Raw genomic sequence first — 16,471 nt, forward strand, 5'->3', positions numbered from 1 at the left:
TTGTGGATGTGATTCGGGTACATTACGTAAATCATACCGGCAACCGGATTGCCGTGTTGGCCGTGACCACGGAAGGATGCAACAGCCATGGACAGGCTCGTCAAGCTGCTCGTCCGACCACCCTACTTTGTCGGTCATACTACTGTACTCTACACCTTCTGACCCAGTCTGCCGTACACCATGGAAGCATTGGATCTCAACAACTTGTTCGGCGTGAAGGACAAGGTCGTGCTGGTTACGGGCGGCAGTCGAGGCATTGGCAAGATGGTTCGCGCAGTACTCATATTGTCTTAAGATATATGTTCAATTGTCGTGTGTCTAGATTGCCACAGCATTTGCGTTGAATGGTGCGAAGGTGTATATATCGTCACGTTCGGCAAAGGACTGCGAGGCTACCGCCAACGAGCTGAACGCCTTGTGCCAAGATGTGAACAAGGCTGGCGGTGGACAGGTTATTCCCATCGCCGCGGACCTACAGAAGCTGTCTGAGGTGGAAAGGCTAACCGCAGAAGTTGCCAAAAGGGAGAAGTACCTGCACGTCCTGGTTAACAATGCCGGCGCGACGTGGGGCGCGACGATCGAGGAGTTCCCCGTTCGTGTCCAAGTCCACTCCGTGTTACATCGACATCTAATGCCTTCTTGGCAGGATGAAGCTTTTGCGAAGGTCATGACGCTCAACGTGCAACGAGTGTTCACTTTGACGCAGAAATGTCTGCCTCTTCTTCGCGCTGCGGCGGCGCGGGGCAAGCGGGGCGATATTTGGGAAGACCCTGCGAGGATTATCAACGTAACACATACCTCAACTTTACCGCCCTTTCATCGCTTGATTTCCGCGATCCTAGATTGGGTCGGTAGCTGGTTTGCGCGTGCCGGACTCTGAGATGTATTCCTACTCAGCATCGAAAGCCGCAGTACACCACCTCAGCCGGAACCTCGCCGGCAGGCTGGGCTGGGAGGGCATTACGAGCAACTCTATTGCCCCAGGTCCGTTCGAAAGCAAGAGTGAGTAACCTATGTGCTGCTTGCAGTTGTATTAGCCTCTGAATACTCGCTCACTAGTGATGGCCCACACGCTTCGCACCGCTGGGGATGCGTTAGTCAGGGGCATCCCGCTGTATCGCATCGGAAGTCCCGAGGACATCGCGGGGACAACGCTGTTCCTTGCGAGCAGAGCTGGCGCATACGTCAATGGGGCTACAATCAGCTTAGACGGCGGTCGAACGACTCGGATGACCGGCGGCAAATGGGTGCACAGTGCTAAACGCCCATCCGCGAAGTTGTAATAGTAGACTGAAGAGGTGAATGGCAATGCGTAAGAGCAACGGATCATGTTGTAGAAGTTGCCAAAACATTGCAATACATACCTGTTAGGAAGAGACAGCATCTTGCGTAGAGCAAGCTGAGAATTCGCACACCGCCTCAATCATGGTTACTTACATCGAGCATGTCTGGCAATTTGGATTCCTTCGTTTCATCCTCACGGCCACCTCCTGCAGCCTCAGCAACCTCGCAGGAGATTCGTGACCGCAGTTCGACGTTTGTAGCGACCATCTACCGAGCCTCTTCTCCCAGGCTGGCCCGAGAAGCCATCAATCACCACAAGAACGTGGTTCATGCGTCCAAGCCTGCTAGCCACGAGATTGCAGCCTGGAGATGCATGGTGCTCAAACCGGGCAAAACTGGGCTCAGTGAATCGATTGAAGACGACTTTGAGCTAAGTACCGGGTGGGATGACGATGGCGAGCGCTTTGGTGGGGTTAAGATTCTGAAGACGATGGAAGCAGAGGGTATCATCGATGCCGTGGTCATAGTGAGCCGATGGTAAGTAGTCTCTGATGGTCATGCTTCATTGTAGGTGATGTCGAATGTCGGAATAGGTACGGAGGCATTATGCTAGGCCCAGCGCGATTTGAGCATATGGAAACATGCACGCGCGAAGTCTCTCGGACGTTCAAGCTCACGGATGAGTTGGAGGAAACTATCACCACCATACGCAGCTTGGACGACATTCTCGCCGATTTGCGTCGGGAATACGCGTCTCTATCCTCCAGCGAAACGCAAGGCGAAGGGACCACAGATAACGGCGCTGAGAAGAAGCGCCCAACGGTGGACTATTCCGCGATAATGCAGGAGAAGGACCTGAAGAAGGCGAGGAGACTCATCACTGCGAGGGAGAACTCTATCAAAAGCGTCAAGGCCCTCATAGCGAAGAAGAACCAGCCAGATGCCTTGCCAGGGTCATGACCCTGTCGTTGCTCTCAGGAATCTCCGCGAGCAATCGCATGGAGACCGTTCCATCTCGACCCAGGAATCACCTGCGTTACTCAGACGATCCTCGGTTTCATTCGCGATCAGACCATGGCCTATAACATGCAGATTGGGTTTCGATTGTGAGCGAGGCAGAGTGCGGCTACCACTCAAGAGAAGGAACAACGTCATTCCATATCACCTGCTAATGCCCGTCCCCCGAAGATCCCGACCCAGGAACCTTTGCAAGCTGGTAATGGACGTAGCAGGTGCTTTTCACGAGTATCCTATCCAGACAGTGTTGATTGGTGCAAAACAAGTGGATTACATGCGCCACGAGTGCTTGGCCGTTCGGCGGGTTTCGGCCGTCTTTCTATAGGCCTCGTGCCAAACCCATGCCACAGATAGGGTCGCACTGGCAAGAAGAGCGGAGACGAGGACGGCGGAAGGCCAATACGCCTTTGGAATAGCTGCGCCACCGCTGCCTCGAATGAGAACGCCGGCAATGGGCGCGCCGACGAGTCCGCCGAATCCGCGCAGCATGTAAAGCAGACCATTGACGGACGCATACTGGGCGGGACCAAATATCTCGACGAGTGACGCTGGGAAGAGCGAGACGTAGGCGCTGGCGAACGTACCATAGGCGAGCGAAAAGGCTATGAACAGCCCTCGACTGCCCTCGTGTCCGTTCAAGAGGGTGGATGGAATCCAGAACGCGGCCGTTCCCATGGTGCTGACGAGAGTCGTCAACACGAGAGTGTTGATACGACCCAGCCATCGATCGGCGATGAAGCCAATGACGATCTTGCCTATGGCGTTGCAGGCGTTGTTGATTGCGATGAAGTTGGCACCGGCCGTAGCGCTGTAGTCCAACGTAGCTGCGTAGGTGGAGAAGTAGAAGAGCGGGATGTAGTATGCAGCACCGTGGAACGTCGTTCCGAGAGCCTGTGCAGTGAACGCCTTGCTCTTGGCCACTCGCCAGTTGACGAGGGGTACGACAAACAATCGTGAGAGGAGGGACTTTCCAACTGCGTTCTCTTGTTGCCTGAGGCGGGATTTGCTGGCTTCGTCCCAGTCGAGGACGAAAGTGGCCGCTATTATGGTTGCTGCACCCACTGAACCGGTGATCCTGAGACCGGTGCGAAAGCCGTACCGCTCATTCATCGCCTGTATGGCAGGCGCCCAGACGAGGCCTCCGACTCCCGTGCCAGAGAGAATGATACCCATTGCAAGGCCGCGCCTCTTCGCAAACCATGTCGGCGTGACGGTCACGGCCGTAATGTAGGCTATGCAAGTACCCATCCCGAGCAGGAAGCCCTGGGTGAGCAGGAACTGCCAGACCGTCTGACTAAAACTAGCGAGCAAGCAGGCCAGGAAAAAGAGTGCGCCGCCGAGAGCAAGCACGACTTTCGGTGAGAAGCGCTTAACCCAGGCGCTCGCCAGAGGCGCTGCTATTTGCATGAAAGCGACCGATAGTGTGCCAATGAGGCCGATGGTGGCGGTAGAGGTGCCGGTGAAGGGGTTGCCAGGTTCCGCGGACATTTTCTCGTACAGGCTCTGGTATACTCCAAACGCGAAGTTGATGCCGCAGCACATAAAAATCACGGTAAATGCTGAGATGCAAATGACCACCTCCCGCCTTTCCAAGCAGAAGGGGCGCGCATGCATGAGTTCATGGAGCTGATAAGCTTCTAGTTGACGCTGCTCACATATGCTTCGGCTTGGTCTCTGGGGACGCAGAGGCCGCAATCACTTGTTCTCCTGAAGCGGATACGCTCAAGGGCCGTGTTATCGAGACCGTTGTTACAACCTGCGCAGGAATGGCTGAAGTCGAAGCGTGTGTGCTTGAGTCAAGGCGGTTGAGAACATGCTCTTCTGCGCCGCTCGCGTTTGTTGGCTGCGAACTCATGGATGCAAAGAGGTTAAAGCCGTGCGTAGAATAGTAGTGAAAGTTACGAAGGAGAAGCGCCACGGCGGAGCGAACGTACTTTTATGCAATGTACATCTTGGATATGACTCATGAATCAACATCAGTCCAGTGAGGTCCGGTGACGCGATGGTACTTAAAAAGGGTGCTCGGCCGCCAGTCTCAGTGCCTCGGCATAGCGCGACGCGGAGGTGTCTTTCTGATGAGTAGTCACGGTGATACACCTGATATGAACCACTCGTTTCATTTCTGTCCGCTCTCGTTCAATTCTTGCCCGAACCTTTTAGTGGCTTCATAAACAGATAGCCATATACACGTTCAGTCATGTTCTGAAGCCGCTAAGGGCTCGGTAACAGAACCTATTCTGCCAGAGGGATGCCGGTCAAAATCTATTAATAAGCCACCAGTGTGTATCGACCTGCTCGCTTTGCGTGGACTGCTTCTCTCACTCCGATAATTACATATCTCGTATACATCAAGACAATACCCTTACTATGATGTCTACCAGGTATTATATCATCAGAGGTGCTGTGGGATGCTGGAGACGGGGGAGAAAGGTGTTTCACATCAGGTGAATATTAACGTTGCCAACAGTGTTTCCTATCAGGTGGATGTACCGGAGCCATAGCACTACCACATATGTAATATAGCTTACAGGGCTTGTACCATTATACCCCGCGTTAACGATCAAATCAGAGCATTCCTATCCGTGGTTTCCAGGATGTTCCACGAAAGCGCTCACAAGTATAGCGGCTTTACGAAAACACGCATCAACGTCAGTTCAAATATGCAATCAATCACGTTACAAGCTTGGCGTAGAGAATGGAGTGTTATTCCTACATGATATCCTCTACAACATCCATAAGCGAGCGGGTAGGGTAACAGGATCCGACGAATGGGTACACGATCCGAAATGGCGGCATGGAATCAGAACAAGAACGGTATGACCGCCTTCCTTTGCTTTGGGTAGTCCGGGAATTTACTGTGGTACCACCGATGTCCCCTCCATGCGCGTGGTAGCATCAGCAGCACCTCCGAGAGTACGAATATCCAGGGAGGTGATATGGTCTCCAAGAATGCTGACGTCGACGCCAACGAAGGAGCGGGAGAGGCAGCAAGAGCGAACCCCACCCACTCGACCCATTCGCTGAAATAGTTCGGGTATGAGATGAGATTATAACCGTAGCCTTGGGGGATGGCGTAGTGTTCCTTGCCACCACTCTCCTTCGCCTTTCCTTTGGCTTTACGGCGGATGTTCAGCAATATTTCGTCGTGGAGAACATTGCTTGCGAATCCTGTTGCCCATAGCGACACGCCAGCCCAAAACCTTCTCCTCGAGAACGCTCCAGTGAGGTGATTTTCGGCAGATGGAGATGCCAGGTAAGCACCCATGAGGAAACCGTTCAAGAGGTTGAAACCGACAGCAAACATCGGAACGGTTATGTGTGACTTTGAGCGTGACGGTGTGCGTAGAGGAGAAACGAGACTCCGATTGGTGTAATGAATCAGGTATAGAAGTGCGAGAAGCGCCGACGGTGTCAGCGAGGATGGTATGTTGAGCGCAGAGGTAGGGAAAGACGGCGACAGAGGGTCTTGCAGGAACGTGGAGACGAACGTGATCGGAGAGACAAGCTCCATGAATATCCACGACTTGATACCATCGACGAGCAGCTTGGAGCTCGCAGGAGAGAAACGCCCAAAGCCCGCGTCTATAACGAATGTCACCGGGGCGATGAGGAATGGGATCACTGTGAAAGCCTTCCGCGTTCCTAGGAGGCATCGTCAGTATGGTGAGCGCTCAATTTTGCAAGACAAAAATCACCATCATATATGGCCCGCGCCTGTTCTGGGTTCTTGAGCCAAACCATCTGTTGATACGCCTCCGCAAGCGCAGGAGCGGCGCAAGCAGGCTTTATTGACGTCAAGCGCAAGGGATTTTGGTTCCAATGAGCTTCCAAAACTGGCAATTTCTGGGGCAAAAGCATTCGCCCACGGGTTTCAGCAAGCGCGCAGCCAGCGCAGGCTGTTTCGACGTGTCGTGTACCTCCCATCCTCCTCGTACATTCTCCCCTTGTTACGGCCCCATCCAGCTAGTTCACGACCGCAAATATGATGTCCTCCGACGAACAGGGACTTGGCGACACGACGCCATTTGCAGCGGCGCAAGCACACTATTCACGCCTCCACCGAGTGTACCAGCAGCAGCTTGACCGCATTACTCCGTTCGTTGCATATCGATGGCTTGGAACAGTTGGACTTCTCAGTATCTTTATGCTGCGGATTGTCTTGTCCCAAGGGGTCAGTTCGTTCCATAATACATACTAGACCATCGCTAATCTCGTATACAGTGGTATATTGGTCTGTGTGCATTCCTTCGTCGTGATCCCCGGTTCTAACTCTCGGCATGCTACTGATCTCACAGTGTGCTGTAAGCTGTGATGACCTGTCATTGAAGATGCGCTTTACTAACACTGCTCTAGATGCACTTGGCATCTATCTCCTCAACCTCCTCCTTGCCTTCCTGCAGCCACGTTTCGACCCGTCTCTTGAGGAAGACTTACTCGCGGATGAAATTGAGGGCGGTGGCGCGGACGAAATCCCCTCACTACCCTCGCAGCGCGACGACGAGTTCAAACCCTTCGTACGGAGGTTGCCCGAATGGCAGTTCTGGTATGTTTCACCCCTACTTGAGCGTGGCAGCTGTCGCTCATGGATGCGTCGCAGGCTATCATCTACGCGAGCGACGTTGATAGCACTGTTCTGCACGACGTCAGAGGCCTTCGACGTCCCTGTCTACTGGCCCATCCTGGTCATTTACTTCATAACCTTGTTCGTCCTCACCATGCGAAGGCAAATTCAGTCCGTATCTCTCGTCCACTTCCTGACTTCTTTGAATACTGAACTGACACCCGCAATACAGACACATGATCAAGTACAAGTACATACCCTTTGATTTTGGCCGCAAGGCTCGCTATGGCAAGCCCGGCAGATCATGACGGCTCACGTCGGCTCTTGCATCTTGCACTTCCAAAAGCTCTATCGTACCTTGCCGGGACGGCACGTCGCACTTCATTGTTATGCATTCTATAATGCGCGTCACACTATACACTTGTCCTAGAGTTTCTATGCGGTGCAGGCGAGAATATATGCCCAGTGAGAAAGAATAGTTTCGATATCTCAATCTCCATGATACGGCCCAAAGTCAGCGGATTATCGGGTCGACGCGTTCCGTGTCCTATGGTCATGCAGTTGTTGCCCCCCTCCCCCCCCTCCCCCTATCCTGAGTCGCTTCACTGTCATTGATGCTCGAAGGGCAACTAAATATGCATATGCATAGATATCTCTCCAGGTAAACGTCATGCGGATGCTACAGCACCTGCGGTAGCCGTTTCTCCCTTGAAACTCTTGTAAAACACCCAGGCGTCCACGTACTCTTCGCCTTGCCCGTCGGCGCGCTTAAGCCTACCTGCCCGAGGAATACGCCCCGCCTTGATGAAATCCAGCTTCTCCCATACTCTGACCCATGCGATAAGCCGGAGCGCATGCACATTAATCGTGCACTACATACCTCACTGACGCGTAGTTGTTCACAAATACGAGGTTGAAGACAGTCGCTTCGTAACCTAGCTTCGGCGCGTAATGCAAGTATGATCGCGCCAACACCGAGGCATATTTCTTCCCCCTTTGTGCGAGTGGCACTACAAAGCCACCGTTACAGATCTGGTGCGAAGAGGATTGTCTCGAATTCATCCAGAAACCTCAGTGCCGGGACCTACATGCGAAGAACGTCCAGGGTAATTGGGCTTGACCTATACGGCTCTGTGTAAGAGGCTTGATCTCATTCGCATAGAACAACCCACATAATAGAACCCAGCTACACATTCCTCCCATTCCCGTTCGTATCTTGCATTTTCCAGCTGAACGTCGGTCTCTATGACTCCATCTCGGTCTTCGACGGTCGTCTTGTCGTGTCCAATAATCGCCAAGAGCACGTCGGCCGCGAAGAAATACGCTTCAAAGTCCTGGCGGGTGTATAGTTCACCCTGTAATGTCTCCTGCGGGTAGGTAGTCCCGCGTTCTATCTCTTCCGCAAAGACTTTGTGCAAATAGTCCAGGAGGCCAGAGTAGTTAAGAGCCCGAGCGAGGGTCAAATGATGGATCGTAAGGTATTGCCGAGCTTTCGTGTCTGCTGTACGGGGCGTGACTGGCCAAAGAGTGGAACCCAAAGGCTCCAGTGATTCACTTTTCGCGATTGCTCCGTATGCAGACATCCGGCGAACGACGTATCCTTGCGTTTGATGAGCCTTTGCAGTTTATAGTGTAGTTCACGCCGTCGGAGGTCACAGAGATCGCGTGCTGATAACGATGCATGAAAATCCGACCGTCGCCGATGCAGACCATTTTTATATACACAAGTCGCGTAGCACCGAGAAAGACCGAGGTCTATTGAGGAGGCTGGTGTGCGTGGAGGGAGTGAGTGGGTCGCGGCGCATGTTTTTACGAGAGGACCAACGTGGTCAAGTCCCAGTGTATGAGATGAGGTGGCATGTAATCGTGGCATGTCCATGGCCTTCGGATTAGCAATAAAAAATAATCTAAAGGTAGCAGAGATACAGGGAAGTCCATGATCACCGACAAGGTGACACGATGATTCTATGAAAGCAGTGGGCAAATGCAAGCATGTAAAGACTGATGTGACAAATGTGCAGGGCGGATGCTAAATAGTGCAGGTTCATGATGAAGCGCGGGGCTTCGGTGAGGTCCAAATTTAGAGGCGAGCTCCGTTCAGCTGTGGAAGGCACCCCTTCCAGCCATGTTAGGTTCGCCACCAGATGAATAGCCAGACGCCTGTCTGCTAGGCGTGTACGGCCGGTGCAAAGGCGCTTCCCTGTACCCCGCCTGAGGTGGATTCATGGACAACGACGATTGCGACGGATACTGCAGTCCTGCGGGTGCATAACTCGGAAGGCTGCTAGCACTTGATGCCTGCGCGTACATGTGGCCAGGGCTGAGTAATGGTTGTTGGTCAGCTCCAGAGTCGTACTCGAGTTGGGCCATTTCGAATGCTTCCTGGCTACCGTCGCCACGTTGCGGGCCATTTGCGAGATAATGGTCAAAGCCAGGTGCTGGGGATGCCGAGCGCCCGTTGGCATAGAACATCGATTTGGAGGGTGCGAGGCTCGCGCCGTCGTTCCCTGCGAGGATATTCGTGGTCGCAAAGGATCGAGCATCCCAATCCTGTTCTCCACGATCTCGTTGGTATAGTGTGGGATCGTACTCGAGGTCAGTCTAGTTCGGGACAAGGTGAGGACTCATCCCGAATCGCAACATCTCAGTGCACACACCTCTTGGATACCAGCAATCTTCACGCCTCCGCCCACCACTGCTGCTTGCATCCTTTGACCGCCCATCTCGTCCATCTTCGTTTGTTGTGTGCCAATCTTACCGTTGAACACTTGCGCTAGCAACGGGACCATGTTGGCGTGAACCTAGGAAAACAGTCAGTCCCGTTGCCTCAACTAGCGCGATATGAGCTTACCATAGGTGTGAACAACTCGGAATGCATAACCGGATGTCCGAAGCGATTGGCAAGTCGGTTACCCTTGGCGTCAGCGCGCGCAGAGTGAATCCTTGCGTTTTTGATCTCCTCTTCCGTCGGATTATAATACCTGAAAGCGTTGGAGAAGGTACGACTGAGGTACACCTTGAAGGCCATGACGATGAGGATTGGGGGGACAGCAGATATCCATTGGAACGTTTTCCAACCGTACCCAAGGCCCGTGGCTGGGACATCGCAATGAGTCCACGTGATAATTTTAACGACCAAGAAGGACATACTGAGAATCACAAGCGCCTGCATAAGCATAACGGAAAAAAGCACCCTGTTAATGACCACATTCCATAGACGCTGGGTTGTCATGAGTTGGGTGATACAATCAGTCATAGGAAGTTGCTTACTCCACCTGTCTCCACCTTCGTGGTGAAAACGAACATCAGCTGGTATTTGTACACCCATGAGCTGATCCAAAAGACAATAGCAGCTGCAACCACGACCAAAGGTGCGAGCGGTGCAAACACCAGGGCAACACAACCCATGAAAACGGTATTGGAGCTATGCGTGACGCTCAGGACGCCATGCTTTGGAATGTCATAGGCCACATACTAATAGATTGCATATTGGAAGTCCGGGGGCTTGCACCAGTCACGGACTTCGCGAGGAGTCCGTCCAAATACCCTATATCAGTCGCGATGTTAGCGAAGGATTTGTGTAACAGCATGAATAACACATACCTCTTTTTGAACGTAATCCAAAGAAGGTTGATGATTTGGGCCAAATCAAACACGGCAAGGAAGCCTCGAAGACTAAACCAATCGTTTCAATTGTTGTTGCAGGACAGAATTGAAGAGGAAAGAGGACACACGGGAAGAATGTGAGCCAATAAGATGACTGATCAATGTACGTGTTATTGATGTTCTCAGGAAGTTCTGGAGCAAACTTGATGTCAGTCCTTTGCCGATCGAGCATGGCAGAAAGTTACCGTGGAGATTGTCGATGATATCTTTGAAACTCTTTTTTCCGATGGCCTGAATGATACTCTCGGCCGCTCCTACGACAGACATTGATATCGTGGAGTTTGAAGAAGAGGTACGTCACTTACTGAACCCAACACCAATAAGCGTGAAGATCACTAGCTGAGAGATGACGAGGAATGCGAAGTAACGTGCAACGACGGCACGATCCAGTCGAGAAGTTGTCAGAGCTCCTTGATACTGGGAGAGCCAGCGCATGATGACAGGCAGCAGATAACCGAACAGGGCGGAGACGGCCGGTGGCAGGATACCAGAAACAATTGCGAATGTATTAGGGCTGGCGGATTTCCACTGTCCAAGGAAGGCAACCGAGTTGGATATCTGGAAGCGCGGTTGAGCAACGTGGATATATACGAGGAATGCATCGCAACGTACAGCCGTCAAGTTGGCAAGAATGGAAATGACGAAAAGAGGGATGGTGTTAATGAAACAAACAACACCAAGCCAGACAAAGCCCATCGTCTTCTTGCGCGCGATGGCACCGTTTGATAGGGTCAAATTCTCCCATATCTGAGTTCCGGTCAACACATGTGTTTCTTCATGCATGATGGGTGAGGCTCACGATGTCCTTGGGATTCGGCGCCAATTGAATGGTTGTTCCCTTCGGTTTCTTGTTCTTCAGCATCCGGGCCACAATATGGGCATAGGGTACAGCAGCCATGGATGCGAAGCCGTAATTCTCTGGTTTGTTATTATCAATCTGAGCTCGGTATGCCTCCACCTTCGCCTCTGACTCGCGGATTTTCTCGGCATAGTAATCGATAGCGTCCACTTTCTGTCCCCCGAAGCCGAGGAACCCGCCAATGGTAGCCGTCGGTCTTTTTTTCCCGATTCGCCCATTCTTGAGATAACGGACCAGATAGCGTTCAAGCTCCCGGACGTTGTCGTTATGATGCTCGATGAGGGAAGGCAGGAGACCAACACGACGACCAACATGGACCGACGTCGTAGGATATGGAACCTACGACGGCACTCAGAGATGAGGTTGAAGCGAGGGGTGCGTAACATACCTGGAAGGATTCGAAGATAGCCCGGATGCCCTCATCGGATTGGTACTTCTTCGGCACATGCTGCACGACGAGCGTGCGCGCATAGAAGGTCTCCTGATATTCAGGGGATCGGTACCAAGCTTGGCGTAGCCGGACCATCGCCTTCCAGTGAACGTAGACGAAGAACATGACCACCCCCGTAATGACATAGGATGCGGCGATATGGACCAGCAAGTAGTCGTGGCTGACGCCGCGAATCGTCATCATGGACAAGATATCCCGATTGCTGCTCTTGACGTGACGCAGGTTATAGATGATATCGGTGGGGATGAGCACGGCACAGCAGAGGACTGCCACAGCGGTGAAGAGCCATCGAAACATGCGAAGAAAGCGGAGGAAAGTGACCGCGTCGAGTCCGAGTTTGTCGACGAGCTCCGGCTCCTTGACGTGGATAAGAGGTGAGACCCAGCCAAATGTCGAGTTGGGTATCCGCGGTGGTTGTTTGTTCCCCTCATGATACTTTAACTTCGGCTCGTATATGATCTGTGACCGGAAGTCAGATTCGGGAACAGGTGAAGGTATGCAACCTGTCTTGCACTCACCTTGTTGTTCGGCCGCAGGAGACTGAATGTGACGACGGTGACGAGCTAATGGCATGTCCAGTACAGTCTCTTGAGTTTGCCAATCGAGCAGCAACTCACCGAAATAACCGTCATAAGAACAAACTGCGACAAGACTGCCTTGGGCGCCAGCGTCCGTGAATTGGCATTGTCATTAACGATTTGGTCGATGCCCGACATGGCTGGAATGTGGCGAAGACACGCCGGATTAAAGAATGATAGTACAAGTGGCTAGGAGAGGTCGTGGTGGGGTACAAGGAACTCAGCGGTCTGTTGTGCTAACGTGGGGCGGTCGAGGAACGGCCGGCAACAACAAGGGGCCGTGGCGCAGAGACGGTCTATTGTTCCCGAAAGGTCACCATAGATGCTCCAACCATTATGCACCGCATTATGTAGCCTAATATACTTTTCGTCGTAGATTTCACGTAGTCTAAGGTACATTCACGTGTGTCAACTTGTTACCTACTTGACCGTAACCTCACAACTTGTGAGCGTTTCGTACGGAGATGATCATGATGAACTGGTGATGAGATGGCATTTCCTGCTGCGCCCGGACCGAGAAGTCATGTACCAGTGCTATGGCAACAGCCAAGGAACAGCGTCTGCTCGACGCCATGAATACACTGTAGCGGGTGCCTGATAATATGCAATGAACAGTGACTAGTGATTGTGCATGTCCTTTTCCCTCGTCCGCAGCGCTGTAAAACTATCGGGGCCTCAAAAGCGCAGCAAATGACCGGAAGCATGATTGGCTACACGGATTGAAGCTAAGGTTACAACACGAGTCGATCAAGTTGTACTCTAGGAGCACGCTGCTCACGGGAATAGTCATGAATGTGAAGGTTCATAGTATTCTCAGTCATCGTCATCGACGAGAAACTCTGAAAAGCGAATGAAACACGACACACGTGATCCCAAGCGTCGGAACCGCGTCGCGTTCACCGAGACTCGGAGTGGGAAGAAACGCGATTCCTGGAGAGCGGGCGCAACTTTCGCCACCTTAGCCGCAACGACGCTTTTGCCATCCCGCTAGACGGAAAATGGCACCATATGATGACTGGAACAAGCTGGACGAAGAGGAGGAGCAGGAGTTGGAAGATACCTCCGTGAGTCGACTCTACCGTTGCGTCGACTGTTAGGCGCAAGGCTCATCCCTCCACTGTTAAGTTCTACGACGCTCGCAGAGATGTGATACTGTTTGCCATTGATTGCTCTTCTTCTATGCTCGAGCTTCGTGACGACCCCACATATGAAGAAGGGGAGGTTAAGACATGGTGCGACTTGAGCCACTCCGTTGTACTCCGTACCCGCTGACAATTGTTCATGTAGTCATCTACTTGTCGCACTGCAGTCCGCGATGGAGATATCGAAGAAGAAAGTGCTAGTAGGGCCGAATGATTCCATTGGAATTCTGTTCTTCAATACAGTCTGTACCTATGATCTATGGTGGGCGTTCGGACATATGACTCATCTTGGAGTACTATGCTTCTCTCATCGCGTAGACGAGGAGGAATCAAAAGGGAGACAACATGGGTCAATCTTCTGAAATTAAACCCGGCGCCTACGTTTACCAACCCATATCGACCGTGAATGCCTCCAGCATCCAAGAGCTGATCCGACTCCTTAATGGCACGTCCGATGTTCGCAAGTTTATCACGCTCTTCTGAAGCTTCCACGTTCTGTAGAAGCTCGCGAAAATCCATCGTATCTTTCAGAGACATTCCCGCCTTTGCCAGATGGCGAGAAAATGGCCATGGGAGACGTCTTCACCAGCTGCAACTGGGTTATACGAGATGGGTACGGACTGGCGTTTCCGACCTACCACATAATCCAATATTTGCATTTACACTCGGACACTCACTAGCGCTCCCAAAACAGCGACCAAGCGCATATTCTTAATCACCGACGAAGATGATCCCACACCCTCTGGCTATGACACCAGCGCGGCAAAAGAAAAGCTCATAACCAGCGCGCAAACGACGTTGACCGTAGGCATATTCTCAAATTAGCTTCTTCCGTCTGCTGATGTTCTTTCTTTGCAGGACCTGACACAAGCCGGCATCATGGTCGAACCCTTCTTCATCTCTACCGAAGAGAGGAGCTTCGATATCGGTAAATTCTATACGGTACGTAGCAACCATACGTACTGTGACTACCACTCTGAACGGGACGTGCAGTCTGTCCTGAATTCACATATGCTCCCTACGGAAGAGGAAGACGGAGGAGCCCTGCCCGAGCAAATATCCATCACCCGCATTGACGACCTACTAGGGCAGATGCGCTTCCACGAAGTGCCCAAGAGATCTCTTTTCTCCATCGGTTTGGAGTTGGCCCCGGGGTTCAGAATCAGCGTCAAGGGGTGAGTGATCTCAAATCATTCATCCCTGATCCGACGACGAACACTCACAACGGTTTCAAGCTACGGATTGGTGACGGAGCAGAAGAAGGGAAAGTCCATGTATTTCGTGGACATGGGCGATCGCATGGAAGTCGCTGAGAGTCGGGCGGCATACGTCGACGAGGTCGGTGCAGTGTCGTGACCTACCTAGCTGTCATATACTTATTCGCATGCCCGCCAGGACTACCAGGAGGAGCGAGACAAGTCTGAGATACTTTTCGGGATGGAACTCGGTTCGGCCGCGGCTTCTGCGGGCCAAGAAGACCAAGGTGCATCCGGAGGTACCCGTCCGTTAGTCATGTGTAGGTGCAAGCTGACTCCCCCTCTTACAGGCGGGGTCATACGACCTGTGGAACGTGGAAAGCGCGTATTCTACACAGCAGACGAAGTACGGGGTTTCCGAACAATGGGGCTAGAACCAGGCAAGTAATTCCAGCCAGGCTCTGCACGTCGATCTGACGTCCGACTCCAGGCCTGAAGCTGCTCGGGTTCAAAGACCGATCAGAGCTTGCCTTCGAGGATAACGTGAAACATTCCGTGTTCATATATCCTGACGAGATGGTAATCGTGTAGTCTGTCCTCCACTGAAAGGATGCTGATCGGCCTTCTAGACATACTCGGGCTCCAAACGCACGTTCTCGTCCTTACTCAAATCCATGCTGAAAAAAGACAAGATTGCTATTGTACTCGCCCTCCTCCGGAGGAACGCAAGCCCCACATTTTGTGCCATGCTACCTCAGGTTGATACCGTCAGGCGTACTGAATAGTGTCGTGTCATGGACTGATCACTTCTGTAGGCAGAAAAGCAGGACGAGGCAGGCTGGAACGATCCCGCTGGGTTTCACCTGATTCCACTGCCGTTCGCCGATGATATTCGAGCGGCAGCATTGGAAGAAGGTTTCAGAGGCAAGCGCAATGCATTGCATCTCGTGCGTAAAGAACCATCTAACTGTCTCAGCATCCGAGGATGTCAAGAAAGCAGCGCAGTCATGGGTAGAGAAACTTTGTTTGAAGAATGGAACTTACGAACCCGATTCGTATCCAAACCCTTGTAAGTATTCGTTGTAATCGCCGACAACTATCGTGTGCTCAAGGAAAGCGCAAAGCCTTGGCTTTCCACAACGCGCAGTTGCAGGCCAGCGCTTTCCGTGAAGAATACGATCCGACAACTTTCGAGGACTTGACTCTACCAAAGATCGATATGATTCACAAGGTGATGTTAGATGTTTTGAGCATGTATCAGGAAATGGTGGTTGACATGTCATGCATGTCATACAGAGGGCCGGGAAGTTGATCCAAATGTGGAAGGAAGCTCTGGCGGAAGACCCATCTTCAGGAGCTGTTATCGCGACTGCCACAGGCGCGACCAAGCGCAAGGCAGATGCAGGTGTGAACGACGCAGAAGTACGATCAATGTACGAGAACGGATGGTTGACCAAGGTTAGATCCACCTTCTTGTGAACATGCGCCACAGTGATAACGTTCATGATACTGGTACAGTTACGCGTGGACCAACTCAAGGTGATTGGCAGAGCGGGCACTCATCCAGCGAAGTTCTGACGTTTTAATGCACAGGATTTCCTCAAGTCGAAGAGTTTACCGGTCTCCGGTAGAAAAGGAGAGCTAGTCGATCGAGCGGCAGAGTGGCTGGAGTCGCATGAGTGACAGAGATGGCTGAATATAAAGCCTCCACCCGACT

At 52.2% G+C, this 16,471-nt stretch overlaps 8 protein-coding genes across 8 annotated transcripts; 4 read left to right on the forward strand and 4 right to left on the reverse strand.

Moving 5' to 3' along the window:
- Positions 1-101: 101 nt before the first annotated feature.
- On the forward strand, positions 102-1,375 carry PUNSTDRAFT_105652 (NAD(P)-binding protein). Its single transcript, XM_007385996.1, has 5 exons — positions 102-267; positions 323-592; positions 647-787; positions 843-1,002; positions 1,060-1,375. The coding sequence occupies exons 1-5, from the start codon at positions 181-183 to the stop codon at positions 1,281-1,283; spliced, it is 882 nt and encodes a 293-aa protein (XP_007386058.1). The 5' UTR covers positions 102-180; the 3' UTR covers positions 1,284-1,375.
- Positions 1,376-1,444: 69 nt separating this feature from the next.
- PUNSTDRAFT_28600 (ribosomal protein S5 domain 2-like protein) lies at positions 1,445-2,220 on the forward strand (the record flags this gene model as incomplete). The annotated part of the gene is made up of 2 exons (XM_007385997.1): positions 1,445-1,821; positions 1,878-2,220. Coding segments are annotated over 2 exons (720 nt in total), but the record flags the coding sequence as incomplete, so codon positions are not given.
- Positions 2,184-4,156, reverse strand: PUNSTDRAFT_127305 (MFS general substrate transporter; the record flags this gene model as incomplete). Its single annotated transcript, XM_007385998.1, has 2 exons — positions 2,184-3,886; positions 3,957-4,156. 2 exons carry the CDS (start codon positions 4,154-4,156, stop codon positions 2,572-2,574), a joined length of 1,515 nt encoding a protein of 504 aa, XP_007386060.1. The 3' UTR covers positions 2,184-2,571.
- Positions 4,157-5,062: 906 nt separating this feature from the next.
- PUNSTDRAFT_145142 (uncharacterized protein) lies at positions 5,063-6,042 on the reverse strand (the record flags this gene model as incomplete). The annotated part of the gene is made up of 2 exons (XM_007385999.1): positions 5,063-5,943; positions 5,997-6,042. The coding sequence occupies 2 exons, from the start codon at positions 6,040-6,042 to the stop codon at positions 5,102-5,104; spliced, it is 888 nt and encodes a 295-aa protein (XP_007386061.1). The 3' UTR covers positions 5,063-5,101.
- Positions 6,043-6,286: 244 nt separating this feature from the next.
- Positions 6,287-7,170, forward strand: PUNSTDRAFT_136434 (retrieval of early ER protein Rer1; the record flags this gene model as incomplete). The annotated part of the gene is made up of 6 exons (XM_007386000.1): positions 6,287-6,472; positions 6,523-6,532; positions 6,597-6,602; positions 6,655-6,844; positions 6,899-7,033; positions 7,095-7,170. The coding sequence occupies 6 exons, from the start codon at positions 6,287-6,289 to the stop codon at positions 7,168-7,170; spliced, it is 603 nt and encodes a 200-aa protein (XP_007386062.1).
- Positions 7,171-7,530: 360 nt separating this feature from the next.
- PUNSTDRAFT_72627 (uncharacterized protein) lies at positions 7,531-8,445 on the reverse strand (the record flags this gene model as incomplete). The annotated part of the gene is made up of 4 exons (XM_007386001.1): positions 7,531-7,690; positions 7,743-7,894; positions 7,951-7,983; positions 8,035-8,445. 4 exons carry the CDS (start codon positions 8,443-8,445, stop codon positions 7,531-7,533), a joined length of 756 nt encoding a protein of 251 aa, XP_007386063.1.
- Positions 8,446-8,717: 272 nt separating this feature from the next.
- On the reverse strand, positions 8,718-12,587 carry PUNSTDRAFT_54006 (DUF221-domain-containing protein). The gene is made up of 15 exons (XM_007386002.1): positions 12,456-12,587; positions 12,357-12,401; positions 11,776-12,297; positions 11,328-11,726; positions 11,141-11,275; positions 10,834-11,086; positions 10,714-10,782; positions 10,597-10,660; positions 10,466-10,537; positions 10,338-10,409; positions 10,133-10,286; positions 10,013-10,082; positions 9,714-9,958; positions 9,520-9,663; positions 8,718-9,463 (listed from the first exon to the last, which is right to left on the reverse strand). Exons 1-15 carry the CDS (start codon positions 12,552-12,554, stop codon positions 8,960-8,962), a joined length of 2,847 nt encoding a protein of 948 aa, XP_007386064.1. The 5' UTR covers positions 12,555-12,587; the 3' UTR covers positions 8,718-8,959.
- An 827-nt stretch (positions 12,588-13,414) lies between these two features.
- PUNSTDRAFT_115125 (Ku DNA-binding complex Ku70 subunit) lies at positions 13,415-16,437 on the forward strand (the record flags this gene model as incomplete). The annotated part of the gene is made up of 19 exons (XM_007386003.1): positions 13,415-13,480; positions 13,542-13,648; positions 13,704-13,800; positions 13,877-14,003; positions 14,060-14,171; positions 14,239-14,362; positions 14,417-14,500; positions 14,552-14,733; positions 14,794-14,896; positions 14,954-15,053; positions 15,105-15,194; positions 15,245-15,333; positions 15,384-15,512; positions 15,570-15,678; positions 15,731-15,823; positions 15,879-15,985; positions 16,051-16,212; positions 16,273-16,293; positions 16,348-16,437. The coding sequence occupies 19 exons, from the start codon at positions 13,415-13,417 to the stop codon at positions 16,435-16,437; spliced, it is 1,992 nt and encodes a 663-aa protein (XP_007386065.1).
- Between the last annotated feature and the right edge of the window lie 34 nt (positions 16,438-16,471).

The sequence above is a fragment of the Punctularia strigosozonata genome (genome assembly GCF_000264995.1).
Source record: "Punctularia strigosozonata HHB-11173 SS5 unplaced genomic scaffold PUNSTscaffold_10, whole genome shotgun sequence".
Taxonomy (NCBI): Eukaryota; Fungi; Basidiomycota; class Agaricomycetes; order Corticiales; family Punctulariaceae; genus Punctularia; species Punctularia strigosozonata.